The 27,896-nt window shown below is 38.9% G+C and overlaps 1 protein-coding gene across 5 annotated transcripts in view; it reads right to left on the bottom strand.

Annotated features, from left to right (window-relative positions):
- Nucleotides 1-27,896, bottom strand: part of SBF2 (SET binding factor 2) — a 230,333-nt gene that overhangs the window by 66,059 nt on the left and 136,378 nt on the right. For all 5 annotated transcript variants that reach the window (XM_083476221.1, XM_083476222.1, XM_083476223.1 and 2 more), the window contains 10 exons: nucleotides 24,366-24,498; nucleotides 22,868-22,976; nucleotides 21,487-21,600; nucleotides 20,905-20,982; nucleotides 19,645-19,758; nucleotides 18,410-18,538; nucleotides 16,056-16,154; nucleotides 12,908-13,112; nucleotides 11,574-11,683; nucleotides 9,931-10,080 (listed from right to left, as the gene is read on the bottom strand). In XM_083476221.1, the coding sequence (XP_083332347.1) occupies nucleotides 9,931-10,080; nucleotides 11,574-11,683; nucleotides 12,908-13,112; nucleotides 16,056-16,154; nucleotides 18,410-18,538; nucleotides 19,645-19,758; nucleotides 20,905-20,982; nucleotides 21,487-21,600; nucleotides 22,868-22,976; nucleotides 24,366-24,498 (1,241 nt within the window). The remainder of the gene's footprint in view (nucleotides 1-9,930; nucleotides 10,081-11,573; nucleotides 11,684-12,907; nucleotides 13,113-16,055; nucleotides 16,155-18,409; nucleotides 18,539-19,644; nucleotides 19,759-20,904; nucleotides 20,983-21,486; nucleotides 21,601-22,867; nucleotides 22,977-24,365; nucleotides 24,499-27,896) is intronic.

Raw genomic sequence — 27,896 nt, 5'->3', positions numbered from 1 at the left:
GCAAAAGACAGGAGGAAGAGGCAAGAATAAACACACTGCATTTTTCTATCTGGCATCCGTCTGTCTTGAGAGACAAGTGAGTGCACCTGTGGGAGTGAAGTCAAACTGCTGCTTTAGCAGCACTGAAGAGACTTTTCTGCCCCTCATTTACCTTTACAGCATGTGCAGAAATTGCCTTCTTGGACCCACTATTGGCCTCGTCCACTCAATCTTCTGGAGCCGGTCTTCACATCAAGAAGTCCCTAACTCACTGAGGGTTTGAGATACATCGGCTACCCGCACCTAGTTTAGCTGGCTGGTTGAAGCTGTTCCCTTGCTGTGGCTGCTGTCACATGCTGACAGCCTCTAGGAGCCACAGGTGAGAGCTGAGTGCAGGGTGGGGACTAAAGGTGGACAAACTACCCCGGAAGGAGCATGGCCTGTCCCCCACCAGGATTGGATTGGATAGTAATGAACAGACAACTAAGCAGAGCGCACACACTTCTCTCACCAGAGCCATTAAAGTAAAGTAGCACTTTAGGCTGTGATAAAATTGTAGTCACACCCTCTGAAGTTATTGATCAGGTTTTTCATTTGTGTTAACCATTACCCACACAACTTTGGCAATGTATGTCCAAACCCCAGAGGAAGGCAAATACTTTCTGGAACAGTTAAAAAAACCGGATGGTGCAGACAGCCAAACAGATAACCCTATTGTAATACTGACCTCAGAAAGTTTCCATGCTAGTTTAGATTGTGGCAATATGAAGAAGATAAGTAGCTTTGCACAGCTGTATTATATTATAAATAATTGCTGAACCTCTGATCTACCTGATTGTATTTTGCTGTAAATGGCTCATTTATAGAGCTTAATCCCTAGACCTGCCCCACAGAGATGTTTCCCCCCTAAAATGTATATATTTAAAAAGCTTATCCCTCCCCCTCAAATATTAGTTGGATTTGCTTGTTTTTAGCCTGGTACATCATTATTCTTCTGTTTTAAGGATCTTATATGATACAGTATAATTAAAATGCATACATTGTTCAGGTTGAACAAACTAATTTATAAACTTACACATTGAACACAATATTCGAAATGGTTTTAGAAAACTGAAGAGTTAATGTAACTCAGAATCATATAACTTCAGAAGATTACCAGCTAGGAAACTATATTTGCAACAGAACCATATAGCAAACAGGAAGTTGGGGCAAGCCCTGTAGTCAACAATTTTTGCCTCCCTTGCAGAAATAAATTGCATTTCATATTTCATTCATTGCTGTTAGTCTGAACTTTTCTTATGAACTTGACCTGCCATCAATATACCCTTTGCCCAGTTCCCCACTCATAGCTCGCCCCCCTTTGGTTCCTGCCTTTGGAATGTTTGATTTATCTTGCATACACTTTTCATAAAAGACATGTCATCTCTCTCTCCTCCTTGTTCCATCTTCTTGCACCTACAAAATTGTGGCTCAATTGCTCCAATTCTGCCTCTGAGTACAGATGAATGGATTTCTCCAATTCCATTCTGTTTTTATTCAACTTCTGTATTATGCCCTGGGGTTGTGCTCTAGGGGCCTTCCAACAGGACAGGAGCATTTCAGAACATTGATAACAGATTTTGCTTTGGTGCAAAAAAGTAAATACAAAATAGTACTTCCCTCAAAGACAGAAAGAATTTCCCAAAGGAATAAACATTTAAGTTGCATTTCTCTAGAAGTGTTCTGAAGCAGAGTTAAAACAAAATATGATACCTCACTTCCACTGAAAATCATGCTTATTCTGTTGAAAAGAGAAAAAAACTACTTCCTCCAGAAAATACATATTTTCCTCTTTTGATCTGTTTATTTATTTAGATTAAAAATTGTATTTATTGCATTATATTTAGCACAAAAAACAAGCATTTGCATGTAATACAGGAGCATAATTTATATAATTAGCCAGTTCGCGTAATAAGCACATTAGGCCAATCAAATTAAGCTAAATCAATTAGGCTAGTGCCAATTGGACCTTCCTCCCATTAGAAACGGCAGGAACAGAGTAGCAATCTGATTGGGATAATGGCAAACTCAAAGGATTAAAGTTCCCTTCCACCCATGTCATGGTCTTAACCTGGCTTCCCTCACCATATTGTTCCCCCACCCCACATGACGAACATCACATGGCCCTGAGAAACAGCACACTTGGCAGAAATACTAATGACAGCTAACCAATAAAAAGTTGAGGGGCTTATTGGTGACATTGATTTTAGTTTAATTTATGAATATCAAACATGCACTTTAATCTTGGATTCAGAGTCTGGGGAGACACACAATAGATTGCTCTTTTTACAGAATAATACAAACTCCATGACTTTTCTCCTGTCAACACTATCATCACAGTTGACAGACATGTTTTAATGTGCTATGTGGTTGCAGAAGCCAATTTTATGTTTTTATAAATTTCTATATAAAGAAAACATTTCATCCTTTATTGACATTTTGAAGCTTATCTAGAAGGAGAAGACAAGTTCGGCATTTAAAAATAATCTTTATAAAGAAAACATTTCATTCTTTATTAACATTCCACATTTAAACTGAGATTTGCATGCTGCTTCAAGTGTAAGTGATACGAGTAGCACACACACTTTTACTTTATATGGAATTCATTGCTATTTAATAGTAATATCGGCACAGATCATTTTCTTGTGTCTTGCCAATCTATATGATTTCCCACTTCCCACTGTGCCCAAGGCATCCGGTAAAAAAACCACTGCATCCATGTCTCCGCTTACGTACCCAACTACTATGCTCTCTCACTGTCACCATTTCCCCAGACATGGCTGGTATAGGAGGAAGACTTGATAAGCAGAAGGGCAACAGTCCATGCACATCCTTCCCAGTCAATCCCCATTCTTCAAGTCACCTACAGCTTCAGCTGGAGTGAGAAGCTCAATTGGAGAGCTCTTGCAGTTGCCTAGTGTGATAGCTGTATCTATATCTATGGTCCTTACTCCCTCCCTACACAGATAGCTTTTAAAAGCCTAGAGCTAATTTACACCTCCTGGTACTCTATGGGAAAGTTAGAGGTGCTGGAAAAGCACCAACCATATTGTTTTATCAAGCCGTGATAGTAAAATTTCATTTTAGTTTGACTTTATTTTTGCATGCTATATTCATTAAATGTATTAATTTCATAGAAAAGCAGTAGAAGCAGAAACTGTCTTATTACATGTGAAATTAAATGGATTGCCTTCCAAGGGTTTCTAAGCAAAAACCACAGCTTGAAAACAAATAATTGAAATAGCTTCTCAATGATTCTTGAACATTTTGCGGATTACGACATGGCCCAAATGGAGACGTCGTTTATAGCAGTAGTACACAAGTTTAATAAACAATATAAAATTATCTAAACCAAAAGGAATCTAATTAACATAAGTAAAACTAAATGTAGTATTTGTTGTTTGGCTAATGTATTTGTTACATACAACTTTTTAGACCAACAGTGGTTAGGAACAACATATTAAAATAGGGAGATGTGCAGTACTAAGAAAATCTAGCAAGAAATGTAATCACCTGCTTAGCTTAAATGCAAATGGCTACTTTAGGTATGTCCAATGTGCTCCTCGACCCTTTTCAAGAAAACCAAGCAATTTATTAAATTGCTAATTATAGAGTATGTTGTTACTATATTTGCAAGATACTTAGATTTATCTGTGAAAATGCTGCTGCAACATATGTAACTGTTATTGGGTACAACTGACTTTAGATGCCCTTGGGGGTCAGTTGTTTATTTTGATGGCATATGATTCAGGCTCTGTTCACAGAGTTTTAGCCTAAGGTGTTTGTACAGTTAAGCCTAGACTAAAATGAAAAGTTAGAAATTGTGTACGTGCCAAAAAAAATTATTCCCATCCCATAAAATAAAACGAAAGGGTATGTGAAGAGGTTGAACGGAGGACCAAGAGGGATAGAATACAGTGGTACCTTGGGTTACAAATGCTTCGGGTTACAAACGCTTCAGGTTACAGACTCTGCTAACCCGGAAGTAGTACCTCAGGTTAAGAACTTTACTTCAGGATGAGAACAGAAATTGTGCAGCAGCGGGAGGCCCATTAGCTAAAGTGGTACCTCAGGTTAAGAACAGTTTCAGGTTAAGAACGGACCTCTGGAATGAATTAGGTTCTTAACCAGAGGTACCACTGTATATTAAATTCAAAGCCCCAGTTGTTCTTCAAACAAAGCGCATTGTCAGCAAATTATTTCGACAGAAAAATGGTTAATGAATACTAGTGCTTATATGTGGACTGAAAACAATGAACTTTCAGCCATAATTTTTGGGCAGGATTCATCAAACCAGCCCTGTGAAGGACTTCTGGTCATGCAATAGAGCTTTCTTTCTCCCCCTACGTGCTCCCCAAATTGTCTCAGAGGCGGTCAGAAGAACCCCCAGAATAGTGTATGGTGGGAGGAGAGGAGGAATGATCTACCTAGCAAGCTACAATGCTCACACAGAGAGAACAATGGAGGAGAGGGCTGTGTTCTGCTCTCCACAATTGGTGGCAGCAATATTTCTAAATACCAGTTGCTGGAAACCACAGGAGGGGGGCAGAGCTCTTGTGCTCAAATCCTGCATGCTAGTTTTCCACAGGCATCTGGTTGGTTAGATAGGCCATTGGCCTTATCCAGCAGGCTCTTCTTATGTTCTTAACAATTAGAAGAGTGTAACATTGAATTCCACCCTAAAATATTGTCAAGAAAAGGTACATAGACCTATTACAGTATATGCATAATTGTTCTGAATATAGGGTATTTGATTAATAGTTGTTTTTTTTAATTCTCATAAATGTCTACCTCCTCACACTCAGCCAAGCAACGGAGGTTATCAGACAGAAAACATCAACAGAAATTCTGCTCTTAACACACTGCATATGTTATTTGCTTTTCTTTTTGTAACTGGGGTTTGTTTTTTGGCAACATGGGAGAAACTGGTGAAAACCATAAATAGTGATTTAATCTAACTGAGCAATTTTAGCATCACATTAACTTTAATCCCTAGTTAATGCACAAAGAATGAAAATATGCTAACACATGACAAGGCATAGTAATATGATATATGCAAACATCTCAGGTGAAATGAGGCATGAGGTATGTCAAATTTTTCATTCAACAAGTCCTTCTGCTACAGTTATCCACAAAACAGTTTTATTGCTTGAACTATTCTGCTGAATGCATGACCATTTGAGAAGTTTGATTTATAAACAGCATAAAATGAAATTTCATTTATTCTCCTAAGAAACCAAAGTGACTGTTAGCTCTCAGATTGAATCCTTCTAGACAAAGCCTTCTTCCATTTTGTTTTTATTAAAAGTATTTTAATCCTGCCTTTCTATCGAAATATACTTAGGATGGTTAAAAAAAGTATTTAAAATCAAAGAATCTCCTATCATATTTACAGAAATGACCAAATAAAAATGGGAAAAGGCAGAAAAAAATACCTAAGAGAATAAACAGCAGCACCCAACTAATCATACAAAAAGAAGCAGATGGTAAGTAACTATAACATACTATATTTCCAAAGAAAAAGGTGTTTGCTCTCTGCTGGAGGGAAACTGGCAGGTCCCAGGGGAGATAACAGTTCTAAAGACTGGGGACAATCACCAATTATGATGAACTGAGTACTGGGCAGCTTGCTTTAGGAGTATATGGTCCTTCGACCCACATCTAAAGGCTACCCTTGCCCATGTCCGGGAGATAAGAGCTCATTCTGGTAAAGACCAGATAAGGCTGGTAACATGTTTCTAGAGTATATTACTTCAGACTGCAGATAGGAATTCACATGGTTGAAAGACCCTCCATATCTCTGCACAAACAGAACCAGGGAATGGACCGGAAGGCATGCTAGTTTTTATGCAAGGGGGTGTTCTCATACAAAGGAAGATAACAATTGTGTAAGTCCCAATATGCATCCTGATGTTGTGTAGGCCAGACACAGTTTTGCCACCTAATCTGCACTTTTGTGAGAAGTAGGCTTAAATGACTCTAATACATTTGTTCACCAGTCCTTGGCTATGAGTTTTTGCTAGCTCATAAAATTCTGAACTCAAACTGCAAGCTGCATTCTGATTTTAAATGCACCATGTCTTTGATTGTCCTTCTATGATAGTTATGAGATTCTGTGAACATCAGCTGAAACAAGTGAGCAGTATCAATCATGGGCAGGCAATTGCCAGTAAGCCTGCAATACTTTGTCCTTTTCTCCTCGGAACATCTACGTTAAAACAGGCTAGGACAGCAATGATTACTCTCTGTGTTTTAAGTGTTTGCTGCCAGCATCAATCCTCTTAGAAGAAAGCACTTGGTTAACAAACCCTTGTTACAGCTTGGGGTTTGTCTGGAATGAGATAAACCATGAGCCAAGGTTCAGATGATATGCTAAGCCAAATCATGGCTTGGTTTAACAATGAAAAGGACAAGGGAAGAGCAAAGCAGCTGTTAGCATAGTGTGACTTAGCATGATATGTAAAGTAGGCCTGTGTGTAATTCTTTACTCAGGAGTTTTTTCATTATTATGATTTTTTTTTTTAAAAAAGTTCATAGCAAAAGTTCTTAAAGTGCTTTGAAAATTCACAGTTGTTTGATTCAAGAGGAAATATTAAAACCTCATTATGAAACTTGCTACCCAACCATATCTAACCACTGAAATATCTTTGCTGTCCATTATCCTTCAGCACTCATAATAATAAACAATTTAAAATGGCAAAACCAGGTTATGTATCTCCATGTGGACAAGCCAATAAGTAGTCAGTTAATGAATAATGAGCACAATATTGTTCAATATAAATGAGACAACCTAATTAAGAGCAAATGAGGTTGAAGCCATTTTATCCCTCACCTGCGAAGGGGGCTTGTTAATCAGTTGCCTTTTTCCTGTCCTTTGTGTTCTTGTGCAGTTTTTAGGGCTTGATGTTAGAATTCCTATCTATAGTACCTCAGGTATGTTACTGGATATGTAGGTAGCCCCCATGTAGCCATTTTGTAGTATGATCTGTTATAGTAGATGATGGGGTTTGGTGAAAAACCAAAGGAAATCATGCAAGTCTGGGCTCACCTCTGATCTGCAGCTCTGGATCAAATCTATTTTTCCAGAGATGTTTTACTTATTATTCACAGATACCAAAGAGCAGAAATGTCTATAAAGAGTTTTGGCATTGGTCTTTTAATTGACAACCTCCCTGCAGGCATCTTGAAAATTAATAAACAGTCATAATGAAACTGCACATTAAGGCAATGATCTTTGAACTACAGTACTATGCAGGAAGAATCCAAAGGACTCCCCTGGGTAAGAAGCATAGCATGAGCAGGAGGAGGTTTGGCAAAAGGAAAAACAGGGTTAGGCAGAACTTTGAATATTGTAGTTTTGCTTGTCTGATGTTAATGTTGGTGTTTGTTTCATTTGAATTTACTGTTGTGGTGCTTCTGGGACGGAGTGGGCAAAAGATGAAAATGAATAAATGAGAATAGACTGCAGCTTACAATTATATTGTGAGAAAAATACAATTGGACATTGTGATTTATTTTGTTTAACTTGAATGTTGTCTTAACTTGCATTTTGTTTAATTTGTGTTTAGGTCCTCTCTTTATTTTGCAAGTACTCCAAAGCTGACGTTCTCCTACATGTTTTTGATTCAGTGCTCTATGTACTGTTAATTCCTTTCCCATGTAAAGCATATTATACAGATACGGTAGATTAATTTTTACAGCCCAAACACACTTTTCACTTTCCACATTCAAAGATTGATTTTGAAGGGGCTGTGAATCACAGTTTATTAGACATAGTCTTTTTACTGTATTATTATCCTGGTATAATAAAGTCAAGTGGTGGTCCCTAAATAAGACAAACATATCTGCTGGGCAAAGTTTTAAAAATCTGTAAAAAACAATATTATATATGATTCTACACACACATATAGGTACTATGTATAACTAACTGTGTTACTGTATATAATTATATTTTCAAGTGACTTTTGTTGGGATCCTGTTGGGAGCAGTCAGTGAGGGTGGATGGTGCTGCATACCTGGCCTCCCAGCTACTTACTGGGAGAGAGAGGGGTGAAGAGGTGGGGAGATATGCATTGTGAGATGCATTGGTGGAGACAATGTGGTGCTCCTGCTCATGGGCTCTCACAGTGCCAACTTCCCTACATACTACATGCTATTCTATAACCATTTTAAGGACATCAATAATGATGCATATCCTGTCACTTTTGGCATTTTTTATGAAATGCAATTCTAGTGTTTATTATCTAACACAGGCGCCTTTTTAGAATGATACCTTGGAGAAGTAAATATGGAACATTTGACAGGTAAAATTTCATGTGGATTTTTCTAGTTCCTGGCTATGTCCTCAGACACCCATGTATATTTTACAATTCATAAAGTAGCTGGCTTAGTTCAAACTTCTTGGTTTAAAGTAGCCATATTTTAAATGCATATTTAGTATCAACAGTTATCCCAATATTCCAAATCCAAGAAAGCTTCATGAGATAACATTGCTTTTAAGTAACATTGCTTTTAAGTACGGCCTAGGACCCTCGTACCTACGGGACCGCCTCTCCTGGTATGCCCCACAGAGAAACTTACGGTCTTCAAATAAAAACATCTTGAAGGTCCCAGGCCACAGAGAAGTTAGGCTGGCCTCAACTAGAGCCAGGGCTTTTTCGGCTGTGGCTCCGATCTGGTGGAACACTCTGTCACAAGAGACCAGGGCCCTGCGGGACTTGACATCTTTCCGCAGGGCCTGCAAGACAGAGTTGTTCCGCCAGGCCTTTGGCCAGGGCACAGCCTGACTCCCTCCCTCGGCAATCTTCGCGGAGCTCTGGCCCAATGGTTGCCAGTGGCCTGAATTAATTAATTTTACAATGAATGATTTTAGAGTGTTGTTTATGTTATACTTTTATACTGTTTTATTGTTGTTAGCCGCCCTGAGCCCGGCTTCGGCTGGGGAGGGCGGGATATAAATAAAATTTATTATTATTATTATTATTAAGTAGCAGACAATTGCACAAGGGGAGTTCTTCGGTTTTGTCATGAAGAAGCTTGAAAAAGAAAATAACCCTGAAATCAAAATCATAAGCATTCTGGAAGAAAGTTCTTTTGTACAGAAAAATACTCATGGGTCAAAGAAAAACACAGCTATTAAAGTTTGTGAATAATTTGATTCAATTCTGCTAAATATTTTTGTATACTTCCATAACCCCAAAATTTGGTCTCCGCCATGAAATTCTCTTGCTCTTGAGTGATACCAGGGGTCATCAACCTTTTTCAGCCGTGGGCTGGTCCACTGTCCCTCAGACCATGTGGTAGGCTGGACAATATTTTGAAAAAAAATATGAACGAATTCCCATGCCCCACAAATAACCCAGAGATGCATTTGGGCTGGATTGAGAAGGCGATTTGGCCACATTCGGCCCCCGGGCCTTAGGTTGCCTACCCCAATATAGACTTTAGTGCAGTAACTCCCCCCCGCCAAAGCTACTTAAAAAACCAAACAAACTGATGCACTATTCATCACTTGTAATTTCTCATTCACTATCTAGTAGTAGGTATAGTGTAGAAAGCATTCAGATGCTATAAAATAAACAAACCAAAACAAAGCTATGTGTTAGCAACAATCTGAAGTGTAAGACAAATGCTACCAAAGCAAGATGGAACCCTAGCTGTCTTCCAGGGAAATGCTTCACATTTATAGTGCAAAAAAAAATAAATGGTTAAGAGTGATGCTCAGACCCCCAGGACCAAAGTGTTGTAGGAAGAGGGAAGAATGCTAAAATATCACCCATGCTAATTATAAATGGCAGTTATAATCAGCTAATTGGAAATACAGCAAAATAAACAATGCAATCTAGTACCTCACACACATGAACATTTGTATTCAGTAAATTACAAGTTGAAGCTAAAAGCAATTTTAAGTACCTGCAAAGTACAGTTCATCATCCGTACAATGTAATCGAACTGCTGATGATCCAGTATAGCTCGATTTTGCTGAACATGTAGGCTTAGTTCCTGTGTCAAACATTGTCGTGCTGCTTTTCCTTTTAGGGCTCTCAGTGCAGCAGGCAGAGTCTATATAGAGAAAAATGTATTCCAATTCCACAAAACATTAGTTTAATTGAGTTCTTTACTAATACTTGGGTTATTTGTAAATAAAGTAAACCAAATCAACAAAGTCTCTAAACGATCAACATTTAAGCTAGTGATAGGTTTAAACTCTCCCAGATTTTCATATACAGTTGAACCTTGGTTCTCAAATGGCTTAGTTGATGAACAAATCGGCTCCCGGACACCAAAACCTGGAAGTAAGTGTTCCAGTTTTTGAATGTTTTTCGGAAGCTGAACGTCTGATGCAGCTTCTGCTTGAGTGAAGGAAGCTCCTGCAGCCAATCGGAAGCCGCACCTTGGTTTTTGAATGTTTTGGAAGTCGAACGGACTTCCAGAATGGATTACGTTCTAGAACCAAGGTACCACTGTATTCCTATTTCCTAACCGAACAACATTTTCATGCTAAATTATAAAACTGAATGAAATGTGGGGGCTTAGAGAAGTAACTTCTTGGTTGTGGTCTCAAAAGTTAAGGAGTATGCAACATACTGAGACATGGCAGTGCTCAGTCTTGTAGGTTTTAATGAATGTGTGAAAAGCACTGCTCTTTCCACAGACTTTAAAGATGTTGTATAAGTGGTCATATGACTGAGGGTGGAATTCAACATTGTGCTAGGGAGATGGTTCTTCACCAGAACCATTTCTGCTTGCCCAATGGAATGATTTCCCGTCTCTTTCCCTTATGCACTCTTTCTAGAGTTTCTCCTGACCCTCTAGAGTAGATTTGGGTGTGTATGCAGGGGGAAGGCAAGTGAAAATAGTGCCAGTAGGAGCCCTTGTGCTGGCTTCCACTAGTAGAGTGGGTTAATTGATCCAGCCCTTAGTTCTTTAGGGCATTGATTTATTTGTATTAATAAAATAAGGGCAATATCCAAAGATGCCTGCCTGCTTCCACAACAAAAATCTATTTGCACAACAGTATTTCCTGTTTCTCTTCTCCCTGTTCCAACCCTTCATACCTTCAAAGTCTGTCTCCAGCTTTGAAGTAAGGGAACCAACCAACCTGAAGTTGGAGACAGACTTTGAGGGTATGAAGGGCTGGAACAGGGAGAAGAGAAACAGGAAATACTGTTTGGACCTAATTGTTCACTGGGTGGAAAAGGAGAAAAATTACGTGGGTGGAGGAGTGACCTCTCTATGTATAAGGTAAAGAAAAACAGGGAAGATTTGCGGGGGAGGGGTTCCATGTACAGAAATGTAACAGAGAAGGGGCAAACAAGAGGGTGAGGTAAGATTCCAATTTTAATTTAGAGTAAAAAGGAATCCACATATTCACATGCACTGCCTCCACCCTAACTTGTACCTCAGTACTTTCAGTCTGATACTTGATGAAGAGGACAATGAATAAATGAAAAAGGACTACAATCTGGCAGGAGTAGTAAAGAGGTCAATCACTTAACATGTATGAGTTTAACTTGGAAGTACTCGTCAAATAGTTTAGGAGAATTTTTTATTACCTTTTCAGTCTCCAAAATTTTATTTTCAAATATAAAAGAGATGCAGTTTCTAACAACTTCCAGCCTTTGTGCACTGTTGAAAACCGTACTTGACTTTTCTACTATGGAAACTAACAAAGAAAGAAGTAGAAACATATGTGAAACAATTTCTTGTAAAAACCATCACTAAAGAGCTATTGCATTAGAAACATTCCTAGAATAACTCCTAGGGTATCTTTGTTTTATTTTGCTACATTTGTCCTCATTAAATGCGCAGGAGAACACAACCCTATTAATGCACAGTCATGTCTATCATATTGATACGTGGGCAGACTTGACTGACATTTTCCCCCCAAAGAGGAAAATTGTGCAAGCATGTCAGAATTTAAAATCCATATGAATTTGGCAGGGTATATTCAGGAGCAAGAACAAGCAGAAATCTGGCACTTTGATGATCAATTTCCCCTGCAAAACCCTTGTGAATTATGGGTTATACTACTTTACGGAAGTAAGATACCTGGGATTCCAGCAGTGGAGAATTAAAAGGGAGTTGGGGGCCAAGCCAGGGCAAATAATGAGAAATGCCATTGGCTTTTTAAAAACAATGGCACCCTGGGGATTCCCCTAGCAGAGAAAACTGTGTCTTACCGTTAGAAATCCAGCATGACACATGGCCCCAAATGAATAGCTCAGGGCCCATGCCAAAGTAGGCACCCTTATTTCAACCACCGTATTACCCAAATTGTCAAGAAGGCAGTCCTCAACTGCTGAAAACAGTTCAATATGTAATAATGACTCAAGTTAGTTAATGCACTGATGATGGTAAGGCCAAATAGAAAAGATGGCTGGCTAACTGGTATAGCTATTATGGCAGTGGGGAATGCATTAGCAATGCAGAACCCTGCACACACGATAGGCTATGTAGTGAATACTTCTGTGGTTTAATAGAATAACTGTCAACTCTTGTATGTTGGGTGGGAGGATCTAAGCACCTCAGAGGAGGGTAGGACACAGATCTATTCAACAAACTAATATGAACACAGAAATATTTATTTTGATACCACAGAGTACACTTATCTAATTTCTTAAAACTGCTACTTCCCATCACATCAAAATATATTCCACAACCATAAGAACTAATAGATACCTAAAGATAGGACTACTGTTAATGACAACTTTATTCTTATCATTAAACAAGTCAGTGGTTTATTTCAATGGCTAAAGTGCTACTCCCTTCTTAACTGTGAAACCCACATCACTGTGAATCAATGTGGGAAAACGTATGAAAATATCCACATTTATCCTGTCAGGAGAAATTGTTACAGCAGAATTAAACATAGGGTGGCTTCTCTTACCAACAGGTGGGCCAGCAGGAACAACACATTTCCTTTCCACACGAGAAGCAGGTGGTGCACTTTGGTTCTTAACCAAACTTTCCTGGATTAGATCCTGAACATGATTCTCATTAATCTTGGGGAAAGGAAGTACATGAACTCGCAGGTGAGATCCTTCCGTAGGTCGTGGAACTTTCTGGAATGCCATGTGAGGATTTGGATTCTCCTGAATTAAAATAAATACTACTTGAATTAAGGTATTCAGTACTTTCTATCAATATTTTATAACAATACAGGGTATCATCTTGGTATCTAAACCAATAAAAGACTTATTTGACATATTATTTCACTTAGCAAAAGGGTGGAAGTGATTGTGTAACCCTAAGAGGAGTATCAAGCCTTCACTAGTAAAAACTTAAGCATGTTTGATTTAAGCATGTGCATAACACATAAAATAAATAAAAGTGCTCAATTTGAATGTGCTTCACTTTGGATTGAGCCCAAAGTATTCTTTTGTGTTTCAAAAACACCAAGTTTGTAACTTATTGGAAAGTAATAAAACTTTATGCACTGTCTTTGTGTAGAATTTAAAAATGACTAATGCTCCATCACAAATTCATGTAACTGTAATTTTCCAATGTTCATTTTTATAAGATTAACCTTTAAAAACAAAGTTGTAAGACAAGGCTAAGCTTGTATAATTCTGAAACTGAATAGATGTGCAATCCAATCCTCTTCTATACAGCACATGCAATTTTCCAAAATGATTAATACTAGTTCACAAAGCAAAAATTATACAATGTAAAAGTATGTACATTGTGTTTTTATGCTGCAGTATATGAACTGTGGGTAGTCCTATAGTCTTTATGCTATAGCAAAACATTTCTGTTCTCACTCCCTACAACTTTTATGTGGTTCACAATAACATAAATTCACACAAACTATTTTTATAACAGTGTTGATTTAAAATTTTAGTGCTAAAATACAATCACAATACATTGAACCCAGAACATCACATCAGCTGGGCATACAATAACACTTAACTGTTCTTTCAGACAGTGTTTATTTAATTTATAAGCCTCATTTCAAGCTTATTTACACAGAAAAGGTCTCACAGGGGATTTTAACCTCACCTCCTTTTTCACTTTTCCATGTGTGCTTGCAACAAATCTTTGACACACACTATCTCTACAATATTGTTTATACAGCCACTCATCTCACTTGTCCTTTTCCATCATTTGATTTTGGCCTTAATTTAACACACTGCTTCTGTTTTAATTTTGTTTACATGAGTAATCTCATCATAAGTGATTCTGTAAAGAAGTCATTCAGTCTCACACTAAAGCAACACTTTCCCCAAAACAGTACAATAATTAAACTCATAGGGACATGTGAAGGCCTTTCTGAGGCTGTGCCCAGACGTCTTCTCCCTTGCTCAGATTTTAATCACAAATGGCACAATTCTAGCTATCAGCAATTCAGGGGTATGGTAGAAAAGATGGTGTTAATGAAGGTTTATTCCCATTTTCCATTGTTGGGAACCCAGAGCTTGACAAAAATAATGATGAGCCTTTGTCTCATCCACATACACACACCTGGGCTGGAAAGTCTCCAAAAACATAAATGTAACAATAATGATATCCCACAGATCACAATACATCTGCTCCGTTGACACACAGAACAACAATAGCTGTAATACTTTCAGTATTGAAGTACAGTGGTGCCTCGCAAGACGAAATTAATTCGTTCCGCAAGTTTTTTCTTCTTGCGAGTTTTTCGTCTTGCGATGCACGGTTTCCCATAGGAATGCATTGAAAATCAATTAATGCGTTCCTAGGGAAACCGACTTCAGACCAGGTCCGGGGACAGTCTGTCCCCCGACCTCTTCTGAAGGCTGGGGGGGGGGGTGGACAAGGGCTTTTCTTCCCACCCCCAGCATTTTAAAAAACCCCGGGACAGCGGAGGGCTTCTCCGCTGTCCGGGGCGATCTTAAAATGCTGGCGGGCGGCATTTTAAAATCGCCCCAGACAGCGGAGGACTTCTCCGCTGCCGGGGCGATTTAAAAGCCCCTGGGAAGGCAGGCAGGGGGGACAAAGACTTTTGCCCCCCGCCAGCCTTCAGAAGAGGTCCTGGACCTCTTCTGAAGGCTGGCGGGGGCGAAAGTCTTTGCTCCCCCCGCCTGCCTTCAAAAGCTGTCCGGCCCAGGCTTCCCGGACCTTTCCGCCAGCAGCGGCAGCGCTGCCGCTGCTGGCGGAGACTTGCCGGCATGCCGAAGCCTGCGCGCAACGCGCCCAGGCTTCGCGGATGTCTCCGCCAGCAGCGGCATCGCTGCCGCTGCTGGCGGAGACTTGCCGGCATGCCGAAGCCTGCGCGCAGCGCGCCCAGGCTTCGCGGACCTCTCCTGCCTTCAAAAGCCGTCCGGGATAGCAGGAAGCGCTTCCCTGCTATCCCGGACTGCTTTTAAAATGCTGGCGCTGGGGAGCAAAGCCTTTCGGCCCCCGCCAGCCTTCCAGGACCTCTTCTGAAGGCCGGAGGGGGGGAAAAGGCTTTGCTCCCCACCGCTAGCATTTAAAAGAGGTCCCCGGAGATTTCCCTATGGGCTTTCGTCTTGCGAAGCAAGCCCATAGGGAAATTCGTTTTGCGAAGCGCCTCCAAAACGGAAAACCCTTTCGTCTAGCGGGTTTTCCGTCTTGCGAGGCGTTCGTCTTGCGGGGTACCACTGTAGTCCTAGGGTTGCTCAAAAACAGTATTGGCTCTGGTTAGTAAAGTCAAGCAGAAACTATTGTTCCAAGCAAGAAAGCAGAAGCCACAGACACACAAGTAAGGGGACTAGTTTTAATCTTACTTTATCTATATGGCTCCCATTTCTGGGCATGGTTTTGGTTGTTGCATATCTGACACAACTTAAAAGTAAGTGGCATATTTCAACTAATATTAAGAAAAGATACCTTGAGTTAGATTCAGTGTAAATGGGTCTCCAAATGCAACAATCATTGCAGTTAAGTTATACAACTAAGTAACTATATGTATAGCTTCAACATACATTCAAGGCTAATTCTATTTAAATTCCCACTGCTTCAATGATTCCTATTTAAATTTCCACAGCTTCAATAATTTGAAGTGAAACATTATTCAGTGACATTATAATATGTGAATGCTTTGTACTTACATTTTTGAAGAGCTGGTCTGCAAGTTCTCTGACATGCTTTAACATTTTTGATGAATTGCTTTCCTCCGATTTAATTCTCTCTACTTCAAATGCTACCAACTTAAAGGGGGGAAAATGTTTTAGTTGAAAAAAATTAACTATTTTCTGGAGAGTAAAGTAACTCTTTTCATGAACCAAAATAAAGTTTAGTATAATGAAGACTCTGAGAAACAGTCCTGCTGCCAAGGACCCCAAACCAGAAGCTGCAGCTGGCGGAAGACTGGCTCAGCCCCACTAGTCTACACAAATAATGGCTTGGTCAGTCCGAGTCGTCCATTTTGGACATTCATGAACCAGACTTTGAGTTTGACACGGCACTCTTCAATCCAAGAAAGGACTTGCATGCTACATTATATGGTACTTTTTATTGTTGTCCACTGAAACACCTTCTGCATGCACCCGCATTTCCCAGGATTCATATATGTTGGTTTATTGCCCAGTCATGAATTTGAAACCCACACTCCTCTAATGAAAAGACAAGTTTGTCCCATCATATTGCACACATCATGCAACATCTCTAACTTCACTTTTGCAGAAACAGACTCCAGAAGTAGGATATCATATTTGATGAACCATTTCTAATCTGGTAGTATAGTTCTTTAAAATAATATTGACAACTGTCAATTTATATAGCACATGTAATATGCTAAGCAATATTATTATTATTATTCATTAAATTTCTATACTGCCTTTCACCTGAGGATCACAGGGCTGTTTAGAATATAAAAACACAAAAATACATAACACAGTAACAAAAAAAATATGAAAATTTCTCCCCCTTTTGGTTAAAAGGCCATAAATTGTTTAGTTAGCCGAAGGCCTAGGGGGAGAGGAATGTATTTGCTTGGCACTTTAATATAGGAACCTTCCTGGGGAAAGTATTCCACAAGCAGGGAGTCACCACAGAAAAGGTCCACTCTTGTGTTGCCACCCTTCGGACCTAAGATGATGATTGCAGGGTGTGGGTCGGTTCAATATGCAGTTCATGTTTTAAATGCATGCTATATTTTTACAGGAATGTTTTGTCAAAATCTGTTAGTTTTTGTGTGCATTATAGTCAACATTCAGAAGTGTACACAGCAAATCAACAAAACAAACTGATTGCAAGGGAGCATAGAAACACTGTAAATAAATAAACATGATTCCCCAATAGTTCATTATTCGTTTTTATAAATTGTAAAATTTATGGCACTAGTCATGCCAGTTATGAAAACCCAACTGTTTTATTTTAAAAGCAATATTAGCCCATTTCTTCTCTGCATTAACAAACTCCCATAAATGTCATACAGAAAGATTTGTAGGAGTATGTAAAACCATGTTATAATATTGCCATTGCAATTTTAAAAGATTCTAAACTGTCTGTAGGGGACGCGGGTGGCGCTGTGGGTAAAACTTCAGTGCCTAGGACTTGCCGATTGTATGGTCGGCGGTTCGAATCCCTACAGCGGGGTGAGCTCCCATCTTTCGGTCCCAGCTGCTGCCCACCTAGCAGTTCGAAAGCACCCCTAAGTGCAAGTAGATAAATAGGTACCGCTTTATAGCGGGAAAGTAAACGGCGTTTCTGTGTGCTGCACTGGTGCCGGCTCGCCAGAGCAGCTTCGTCACGCTGGCCACATGACCCGGAAGTGTCCTCGGACAGTGCTGGCTCCCGGCCTCTTAAGTGAGATGAGCGCACAACCCTAGAGTCGGACACGACTGCCCCGTACGGGCAGGGTTACCTTTACCTTTAAACTGTCTGTAACATGCAGTAGTCACTTTTTATTTATTACGACAGAGCTTGCAATATGTTCTCATGCATTCATTATGGCTGGGAATATTCCCATTGGTTCCACGCCTTTTTTTAAGAACTTTAAATCATTTTCTTAAAAAAAAAAAAAATGCATTCAGCAGAAAAAATCCCAATTGTTTCCAGTGAAATTATTTGCAGGGGAAAATGTAATGACTACACAAAAGGAGTGCTTCAGAGGTAATTCACTGCAGAATTTTTCACAATGGTATATTTCATAATGGGGAACCAGTGTGGTTTAGTGGTTAGAGCACTGGAACTTGGGAGACTAGGGTTCAAATCCACACTCAGCCATGAACCTTGGGCTAGTCACTGCCCAGCCTACCTGACAGAATGGCCGTGGGGATAAAAATGGAGGGGGAGGGGAGAACCATGTATGCCATTTTATTCATTGGAGGAAAGGTGGGGTATAAATGTGATACACAAATAATGTGACAAAAGCATTATTTTTATGACAGAAAAAATTGTTACAGAAATTTAAGTATGAATATTTTCTCTCACTTTCCTATTTCTTTTAAAATGTTTCTACCTCATCAAAGAGATCACAGGATCTGTAAGGAGGACCTCTCTCTGACACAAAACCAGCAAATGCCATTCCATTCAGGATTTTGGTAAGAAAATCATTCTCAATCAAGCCTCTCTGGCCCAAGAAGGCTGCCTGTGGAAACAAGTAAATGTTAACCATGTAAACACATTTTTTCATATCATTGTACTTAAGAGTCAAAACAAGCAAACACAAAAAGATGGTTGCAATAGAAAGTAAGATACAAAAGCAAAGAATGAGCGCCTAACGCTTTTTATAAAACCAAACAGTGAACTTGCATAGCATCAAGGTTACTGTAAACAGAAAATTTTCCATCAACACACACATTCTCATTCCAAATATGTTTGGAATGCATTCAGAACTCTGTTTTCTTTCAGCAAACAAAATTATGCAAGGTAAGATGTAAAAGTTACATATTAAATGCATTTAACAGCTGTGGGGTAAAAAACAACAACTAACTAGTACTAAAGCAAAATTAGGTGACGATAAAACATGAGCATTTTCAATCTTGATTCTCACTGGATCCATTGGGATATGGTACTATTTGAAGGTTTTCTTGAGCCACCTAATATGATGCCCCCTTCCCCTTCTTCTAGGGCATTGGAGCATGCAATAGGACAAATGAAGATGGAATGCTGGGTGGGGCAGACTTGTGCTATAGAAGGTCAGGGAAAAAGTCTGATGGAAAAACAACTTGGCAGATGAGTTTTGCTTCATGCTCAATGTCCGGCTGCGGTCAAAAAAATCCCCCCAATGGTCAAATAGGCTAGGAAATGCTAGCTTGTTTATTCTTCCTTATTTTGGCTCACTTGCTGGAGCCATCTGGATTATTTTACAAAACTATTCACTGAATTGTGAATTAACATTTAATATGATACACATTATTCACTCCTAATCTCTGCTAGTTGCACATTGTTATCAACTGGATGGTGCATGTTAATGTGTTGGAGGTTAATGAGTGTACTGTTGCTTTCAAGAGCAAAGGGGTAGACAAAGTGATCACCATTTCATTTTTTAGTTTAACTGCTATCTGTAGGCTAAAGTATGCAGAAAAAACATATCAGGATTCAGCAAACTAATCTACAGTGGAGTATCAAACCACATCACTGACCTATGCAAGACAACTGCTGCACTAATAATTCTAAGACTTTTTTAACCTCTTAAAAACAACAAAAAAATGCATGATCATCTAGAAGCTGATAACTTAGCTTTGCTTTTACCTTGTGAAAGTTTATGACAGGTTCTGAATGAATCCTGATTAGCTGAAGACAAGATCTATATCCTTGGAAAAGCTGTGCAAATAACCTAAGAAAGACACCCCGCACTTCTTTATCCTGTGAAAAGACAAGCAAATTGAGTGCAACTATCTTCTATTAAACACAAACTAAGAGAAAAATGCTTCCTCTGTCTTTAGGCATAACATACCAAGAGGCGCAACTGGTATGGTAAAGTGTAAAAGTATAAAATCCTTTCATATGAACTCCAATGGCCCAATAAAAACAACAGTCAGAGTGTGACATCTTTGTTTAACATCTAAAGTACATTTTAGAAAGATCTTTCATTAGCTCTTGAAAGGTGAAAGATTTACCTTTCAGTTAGGAATAAAAATGTTCCAAGCTTAGCCTAAACCAGAATTTAACCTATTGCTACTTCTGGACAGCTTCTTGCCAGAATGGATGGCATCACAAAGAGTAATACCAACAATGCCTGGGCTTTGTTACTCATACCTCCTGAGGTATTAAATCTACCTGACATTTAAGGATAAGGAAACATGATGATTCCAATCAGTCTCCTGAGCTCTGCCTTGTTCTCTGATTCTCCCGCTTCATCCCTTGCACATCAAGAAAGTAAGTGGTGCCCAACCAGGTGGGAAGTCCAGATTATCTGTATGAGCAGCAGTTTGGCTGCCAGAAGGATCCATCATTAGTAATCTACTCAGGAAGAAGAAGAAGAGCACAAATCTGCATGTTGAGATTCCTGCATTGAAGGGTTGGACTAGATGGCTCTCAGGGTCCCTTCCGACTCTATCATTCTTTGATTCTTATTAGTTTTCCATTAAAAATGCAGTATTGTGTGTAAGTGGTATTCTGAATTTGCATTAGTGCTAAATTTCAATGATAGAAAGTACAATGCGGGCTTACATCAGAGGACACTGATGAGGTACTGTATAACCTCATAAACCAGTATAAAGATATAGGATGCTAGTCCTATGTAGAGTAGACGCACTGAAATTAATTTCAATGTGTGGCATTAATTTCAATGTGTCTACTCTGAGTAGAACTTGGTTGGATACACTGCCTTGTCAGATAGTGCCCTTCAATTTAATAGCAATTGTAAAAAAAAATATGTTAAAATGAAATGATGAAAAAATGTAATAATTATAAAGTATTTATGAAGAATACAGTAAAAGGAAAACCTTCATTTCAGGAAAAGCATTATTTTTTCTGTTTATTACAAAGCTAGAAATAACTGGGTCTTACCAACATTTTGGAATGTGACAGAGCTGTTCGAGGAGGAGGAAATGCATAATCTGCTGTTTCCAAATCTGGATGTAAAACCTACAATTTTAAAGAACAAAAATTCAAAAGAAGCACTCTGTTGGCAACATTTTCCTAAGTTTATTTTTCTTAATATAGACCCTTCCACAAACATATTTCATATTAAGCCTGACAGCAAAGGCTTGCATCCCATTTAGATCCTTACCTCCTCCCTCCTATGAGACTGAACAGACAAAAAGACTCTAAAAAAAATCAAGCAATGACGAGTAAGAAAATAATTATAACTCAACAATAAAGCAACTCTCAACAATAAAGCAACTATTGGCCTTTTAAGTCTGTAAAGGGGGAAACAGGACAGACAGAGTTGAAGGTGTATGTAACAAGGGGTATAAAACAAATAAATGTTTCCTTTACAATTTCCTGGTGATTCTTGCTTTGTATTTATGCTTGGTCTATGTTGGTCTAGCATATTAGTATGAAATATTTGCCTCTTTATGTTATTTGGTAACAAATTGAGAAAACAAAAGTGATGCATTAAAGGGTAATATTGGAAATTAGACTTACTAGAGAGAGGGCAGTTTGAGTCTGGTGGAGTAGTGGTTCGGGGAGCTGGGAGAGATGAATACATTCGGGAATTTTTATTGTACCACCATCCAGATCTGCTATAATTACATCTAACTGAAAGACAATGGCAAATGAATGAAAATGTTATATGAAACTTCACATAATGGATAGGAACACAATTGAAATGTTTTTAAAAAAACAGCAGAAAAATCTCATGGGATGCCTCTTGATAACTGTGTTGTGACCTCTGGTTCTGACTCCCTATTTCAGGGGATGAGGTCATGAATTCACAAGGAGCATCAGCAGGTGGGAGGGAACTACACTGAAAACAGACCTAGACATCCCCAGATCCATGAAAGCCCAGGTGTAAGAGAAGCCTGTTTTGCCAGGAAATTTTAGGCTCCTTTCAAATGACCCCAACCCAGAAATCCCCCCCCCAAAAAAACTGCTGCAATGAAGTTGATGACTGTAAAAGCAGGCTAGGCCCTTTTAACTGAAGAAGCTTTGCTCATCTGGTGGGGTGGGGGCTAGTCACAGAGCTAGGGCTCTACTGAAGGCTCACTGTAGGTTTGCTTGCTGTTGAAGCAACATAATTTGAGCTTCCTCCTCTGATGCTTCAGCCAGAGGTGCACATGGAGCTATCCAGGGTGCTAACTTGCTTTGTCTGAACATGCATCGTTGGAACCTGAACTTGGCTTGGCTTAACTTTGCCTCATTGGAACCTGAAACTTGCTTTGCTGACATTGCTTTGCTGAAACCTGAACCCATGCCTAACTCACTCCTGCATGGACCTGTACCTAGAGTGAATGAGAACACCACCTGTAACAAACCACAGTTTTGATGATGTATTAGAAGCAAAATATGGAAACCTGTATCCTGATAAACAGTGCACTACTAGGGGCACAGTTGAAGTATTGATATTGAATAGAACTGCAGCATGTACTCAATGGATTGATTAGATCAACTAAAACATTATTATTGACAGACATGTTTCTAAAAAAGCAGGCAGCAGATAAAAAATGTTAAGTATTTATCATAGAATAAATATCTCCTTTTCTCTATTTCACAGGAGGGAAAGGATCTACCAAGATGTTGTGTACTGCAACAAATAAATATGTGCATTATCTAAAAAAATGGATGATAGATAAATTTTAAATAGTAAACCATCTTTTGTTTTCTTCTATTTTGTATTTGCATACACTTATGTTTGTTTATGGGATGACTAAAAATACATTTAAAACCATTTTATGTCGTTAATTTGCTTTATCCACTTGCTTGTTACAGTTCTTTTTATTATGAAGATGATCTACCTGAATTTTATGCTCAATCATTTCTCTGTATGGCAACATAAGCAGGGATAAACTTGGTTGAATATACTCACAAGTTCATGAATCTCATTACGGAAGACAGAATGCACACCAATAATAAAGGGTGTGGGTGAGCTGAGAACTTCAAGCAGCTGTGCAGGGAGAATTGGAATGTATGGGTAACTGGGGGAAAAGTGAAGGGAAAAACTGTAGCAACTTGTTGAACATAACATATTACATGAAGTAGCTTTCTTATACTTACGATTTCCCATATATACACCTTTTTTAAAATAAAAATAAAAATCACACACTATTTGCACTATAGCAGCAAACACATATTTATCTACAGAATCACTTGACTCAACCATTTAGAAATTACTTCCCACCCCAACACAATATTATTTATCCATGAGTCACAGATAGAAAAATCTGATTTTTGGATTATCAATATTTAGACAGCAAGTATTCATTTAAAATGACTGTCAGTTCACTAGTTAATCTGTATTTTACAGATAACCCTATGTAAATATATTTTAAACAGTTATGGAATATAAAAGTTATTTCAATAATGTACAGTCTACTAATGTGAAAATTAACAATACAAACTAGGCAAATAATTTATGCTCATTTAAGCAGAAGGAATTCTGAAGATCTGTTAATGGTAATAAGTTGTACCTAGACGAGGTTCATGGCCTTCATAAGTAGTTCATTATCACCCTGGGTGTTCCCACAGCCACAAATCTATGATGTTGCTAATGCATATTGTGGGCACCCCAGCTATGAATGTTGTTATGCACAAATATTAAAATCTGATAAAGTTGCATCTGATAAAGTGGACTGTAGTCCATGAAGGCTTAAGCTGTAATAAATTTTGTGAGCCTTCAAGAATGCAATGAGGCTCTTGTTGTTTTTGCTGCAGCAGACTAACAGAGCTACCCCTTTGGAAACACAGTATGAGTGTAACACCTACACACTAACCACGATAGTGTCTGTCCACTTCAGATAGATCTGAACAGATTTAAAATAACAGATTTAAAATAAGACCAACCCTTCCTGGAACTGGGAGGCAGAAAGAGACAACCAGTGAAAGTTGAAATATGTTTAAGCATCTTCAGCACACCAAGTTTCCCCAATGTGCTAAGGTCTACATTGGCTTTAAACCAGATTACATGAGAATCTAATATAAGATTGTATTTCTGGAGTTCGAAATCTTAGAAATGTTGAGTATTACATTCTTTAAACACTGTTGTTAATTCTGGCTTTTGAATGCAAAATATAATGCATTTTACTGTTTTCCATGTAACAAAACGTATGAATATAACCTGATATAGCTACCAACCTCTTTTGAACAATATATTTGAAAATACGTTTTTCAATCAGGATTCTAATTTTGAATTTCTGAATTTCAGTTCTGATGCTAACTCTTAGATGAGAATAGATCTCAATGCTTTGAAATGTATTAAAAGGAAATAAGTTGCATGCAGTAACATAATCTTCTGTAAAAATGTCTAATATCTAATCCAATATGGATTTGGTGTTCCTCAATGCCACGAGCTGCACAAAAGAGCTTACCTATATTTGAGAGGAAACATTAAAGATTCAAGTGCTCTACTGGCATCGCTCAGTCTTTGGAAACTTGCAGAATGAAAGAGGACCTTATTTTCTGTAAGAACTGCGCAGAACAGACTCAGCACATTTTGAATTCCTTTACAAAAAAAAACACAAACAAATTTTAGAAGATAGAAATGCACTGCCAAATAAAAGTTAAAATAAAGTAATTAACATTTTTGGAGTCACTTTAGGAAAATCTGTGGTAAGAATATAATGTCCTACGTCTTGGGGATTTTCTCTTTTCCGTGACACTCAAGTTTTGTTTGTTTGTTTCTTTTATTTTAAGGCTGGTCCGCTCCTCTATGATTATTTCCCTATGGTTGGAATATTTTGTGTTAGATGTCTTTCAGGATATTTGATCCTATTTTCCTAACAGTGCTCAATAGTGACCTGAAATGGCATTTTGTACAAGTATTTGCGCTTCCGGAGCCAGGCAAGTGGTTAACTTATCAACCAAGCTTAATGTATCAACCTTTACATAACGGGTCTCTGAATACATTAGGTTGTTGTTGTCAGCGGAAGAACAGAAAATGTCTACTAGAAGTTATCTGTAAAGTATAAACTGAAAGTTTTAAGTCTGAACAGAAGCCAACACAGGTTATGCAAGCGACTGTAAAAGATTAGCTGGCTGTAAAATCTAAACAACTCTCACATTAATTGAGTTAATGAATCAAATGCTACTAAAAAAAGACAGACAATAACTTATTCCAGACATAAACAGTATACCAATACAATGTCTAAACATTCTAATGCCCTGGGGCCAGCCCTACTATTTGGAAAAGGGAGGCAAAGATCTCAAGCAGCAGCTTGTTTTAGGCACCTTGCTCAGTCATTCCTCCTAAGCCTGCCCCCCACCCATCCTCCTCTGCTGCAGATTGGAGCTATGTGTGCTACATGCATGTCATACACCCCCTAAACTAGCCAGCTGCACAAGGAGGACATTATTCAATTGTTAGCCTTGAAGTAAGTTTCAATTGTCAGTCCAGTCTGCTGCTGTACAGGAGGGTGGGTGGGGAGGAAGAAACACATATTGTCCTTTGCCTCAGGCAGCAAGATGTTTTGGGCCTGCCCTATTAAAGAATGTACTACTACGTTATGTGCTAGATTTGTTTTATTTTTAGAAACTCCAAGTTGCGGTGAGAGTGAAGTGCATAACTTGCAACATGTGGTAGCTGTTAGGTGTCATCATATTTGGAAACACTTCCTCAACGATGGAATTCTGAAGGCATTTTATATGGGATTATTGGTTTGTTGTTCTTATTTTTACTATATATTTTGTGGTTTTATATATTGTGAACTGCCCTAAGATCTGCAGATGGGGGGTGGTATACAAATTTAATAACTAACTAACTAACTAACGTACTAACGTCACATTAGTTTTTGAAAAATTACTTGCAATAACCTGCCTAGGTCTTAAGTGTCAATGACCTTTTAAGGATCCAATTACAGATTAAAATGCTTACAAGTACTACAATGCTATGGCTTGGAATTCAGACTTTATTCCCACTGGCAGGAGCATCACTGGAGAGGAATTTCACCCATGTGATACTCCTGCTATTGGGAGACAATTTCTGCAGATTCCACCCTCCCCCTACAGTGCCTGCAACTTTAAGGGGTCTAAATTTGGAGAGAAAAATTCTGCTCTTCGGTGCACAGCCCTGTGTATATCCCAGTGCATTTAGCTGTTAACCAGAAGGTTGGTGGTTTGAGCTGACCCAGGGATAGCTGTGGGCAGGATTCCTGTATTGCAGGGGGTTGAACTAGATGGCCTTCGTGGTCCTTTCCAACTCTGCAATCTTATGATTCTATGAAGATAATTCCCCCGCTCCCCATCATTGAAACTGTAAATTGTGCAGTCAGTCACTCACACAGCCTAAAACAACTGGGCTTGAGGAAAGCTAAATGCCTTACATGGGGCAGCTTCTATCTTCTTGGGACCACAGGCTAAACAGAAGCAGCTGGCTTTTCAGTCAGCTTGTCAGTCCTCACTGGCTGAGGACCTCTGCCTACATTCTCTACTAGAGCTGATACCGACTGTCAGCATGATGGTAACATGGGATTTCTGGAGATTTGAGGAAAGTAGTATGTGCTTTTTTAACCCACAAGTTTCTTGCATACTTTGGGTGTCATTCTCCACCACCTCCCCTGGTATGCAGGAAATAGCCCCTGACCTGTTGTTTCCCCTGTTTTCTCTCTTGCAGTATGCAAAAGCAAGCAGTGGGGAAAAGTTTGGTTTTTTTTAATTACGTGACAGCAATGCATGGCAAAAGATTATGACAAATGAAAGGGTTTGAAAGAAATGGTTTACTTCTAATGCTTTAGCTGCTCAAGAGACTATTAACCCAGATCAACATTTTCCCTTTAAAATCATTCTTATGCACAGGGTTGAATTAGAAGACATACATTGCTTCAACAGATCTTATTTCTATTATAATGCACTCTGGTGATGTTTAAATAAATAGATAATTATAATAATTCTGTTTATACCAGCCACACTTATCAGTGCCAAAGAAAATTTAAAAGAGCTATATGGGCAGCATAGATAGGTCCCTGCACCCAAGAAACATATGATCTAAAATAGACAGTGAAGAAACAATTGAGGGAAGGTAAGACCAGAAAAGGAAGTGAAGAATGAGCGCAAATGCCATTACAAGTCAGCAGAGAAACCAAAGGCTATGCAGAAAAAAATGGTTCTGGTAGAGAGAGGTGGGCATGATATACAGCAATCAAAGCAATACACAGTAGCAAAATCACCAAATACCAACCAATCACACTGGATATACATTTGTGAGCTGCATTCAGTACTCTCAATACAGATACAGCTCCCCAGCATTCCTCTTCTCACTTGGAAGGCTGTTAGCTCACATTCTGCACCCCCACTCTGGTTACTCCAATCTCTCACCTAGAAAAAAGCCTATCCACAACTCGGAGTGGATGGGTGCATGCTCTTGCCCTAATTACATCCTGGTCTGAAATTAGTGGCCTACCACCTCCAAATGAGTAGGCTCCCCCCCCCCCCCGAAACCTGCCATAGCTGGGGCAAATTCTTGCTCTTTACAAGTAGAGCTAGATGGCTAAATCTTCTGGCTCTCAAACAGGCTGCAGTTCTCCAGGTGGAGGTGTAGCAGAAGTGCTGAGGAGCCTACCCTAAATGTGAGTAAAATAAGTGAATCAATGGCAACCACAAACTTTCAGATTCAGTCATTCCTTAATTTTCTTTCTAGAGGTTTTACAGCTCATAAGGCAGGCTCATGATATATCACATTCTGCAAGTAGCTTCTTCTGTAACTCAAAATTGCAGTTGGGGTGAGTAAGCATTTTTCTACCTGCAGGAATTTGTTCTTGGAAGCAAGTAAATATGTTCCATAAGTTTTTCATTTAAACTAATGAAGGGCTTGAGTATATGGTTTCAGCTGTACAAGATCTGGAGTTCATCAATTTCGCCTTCATCACTTGGTGACATTGCAAAAAAACAAAAACCACACACTGAAC

Source organism: Podarcis liolepis (genome assembly GCF_965112155.1).
Source record: "Podarcis liolepis genome assembly, chromosome: 1".
Taxonomy (NCBI): Eukaryota; Metazoa; Chordata; class Lepidosauria; order Squamata; family Lacertidae; genus Podarcis; species Podarcis liolepis.
This window is presented reverse-complemented; position numbering and strand designations above follow the sequence as displayed.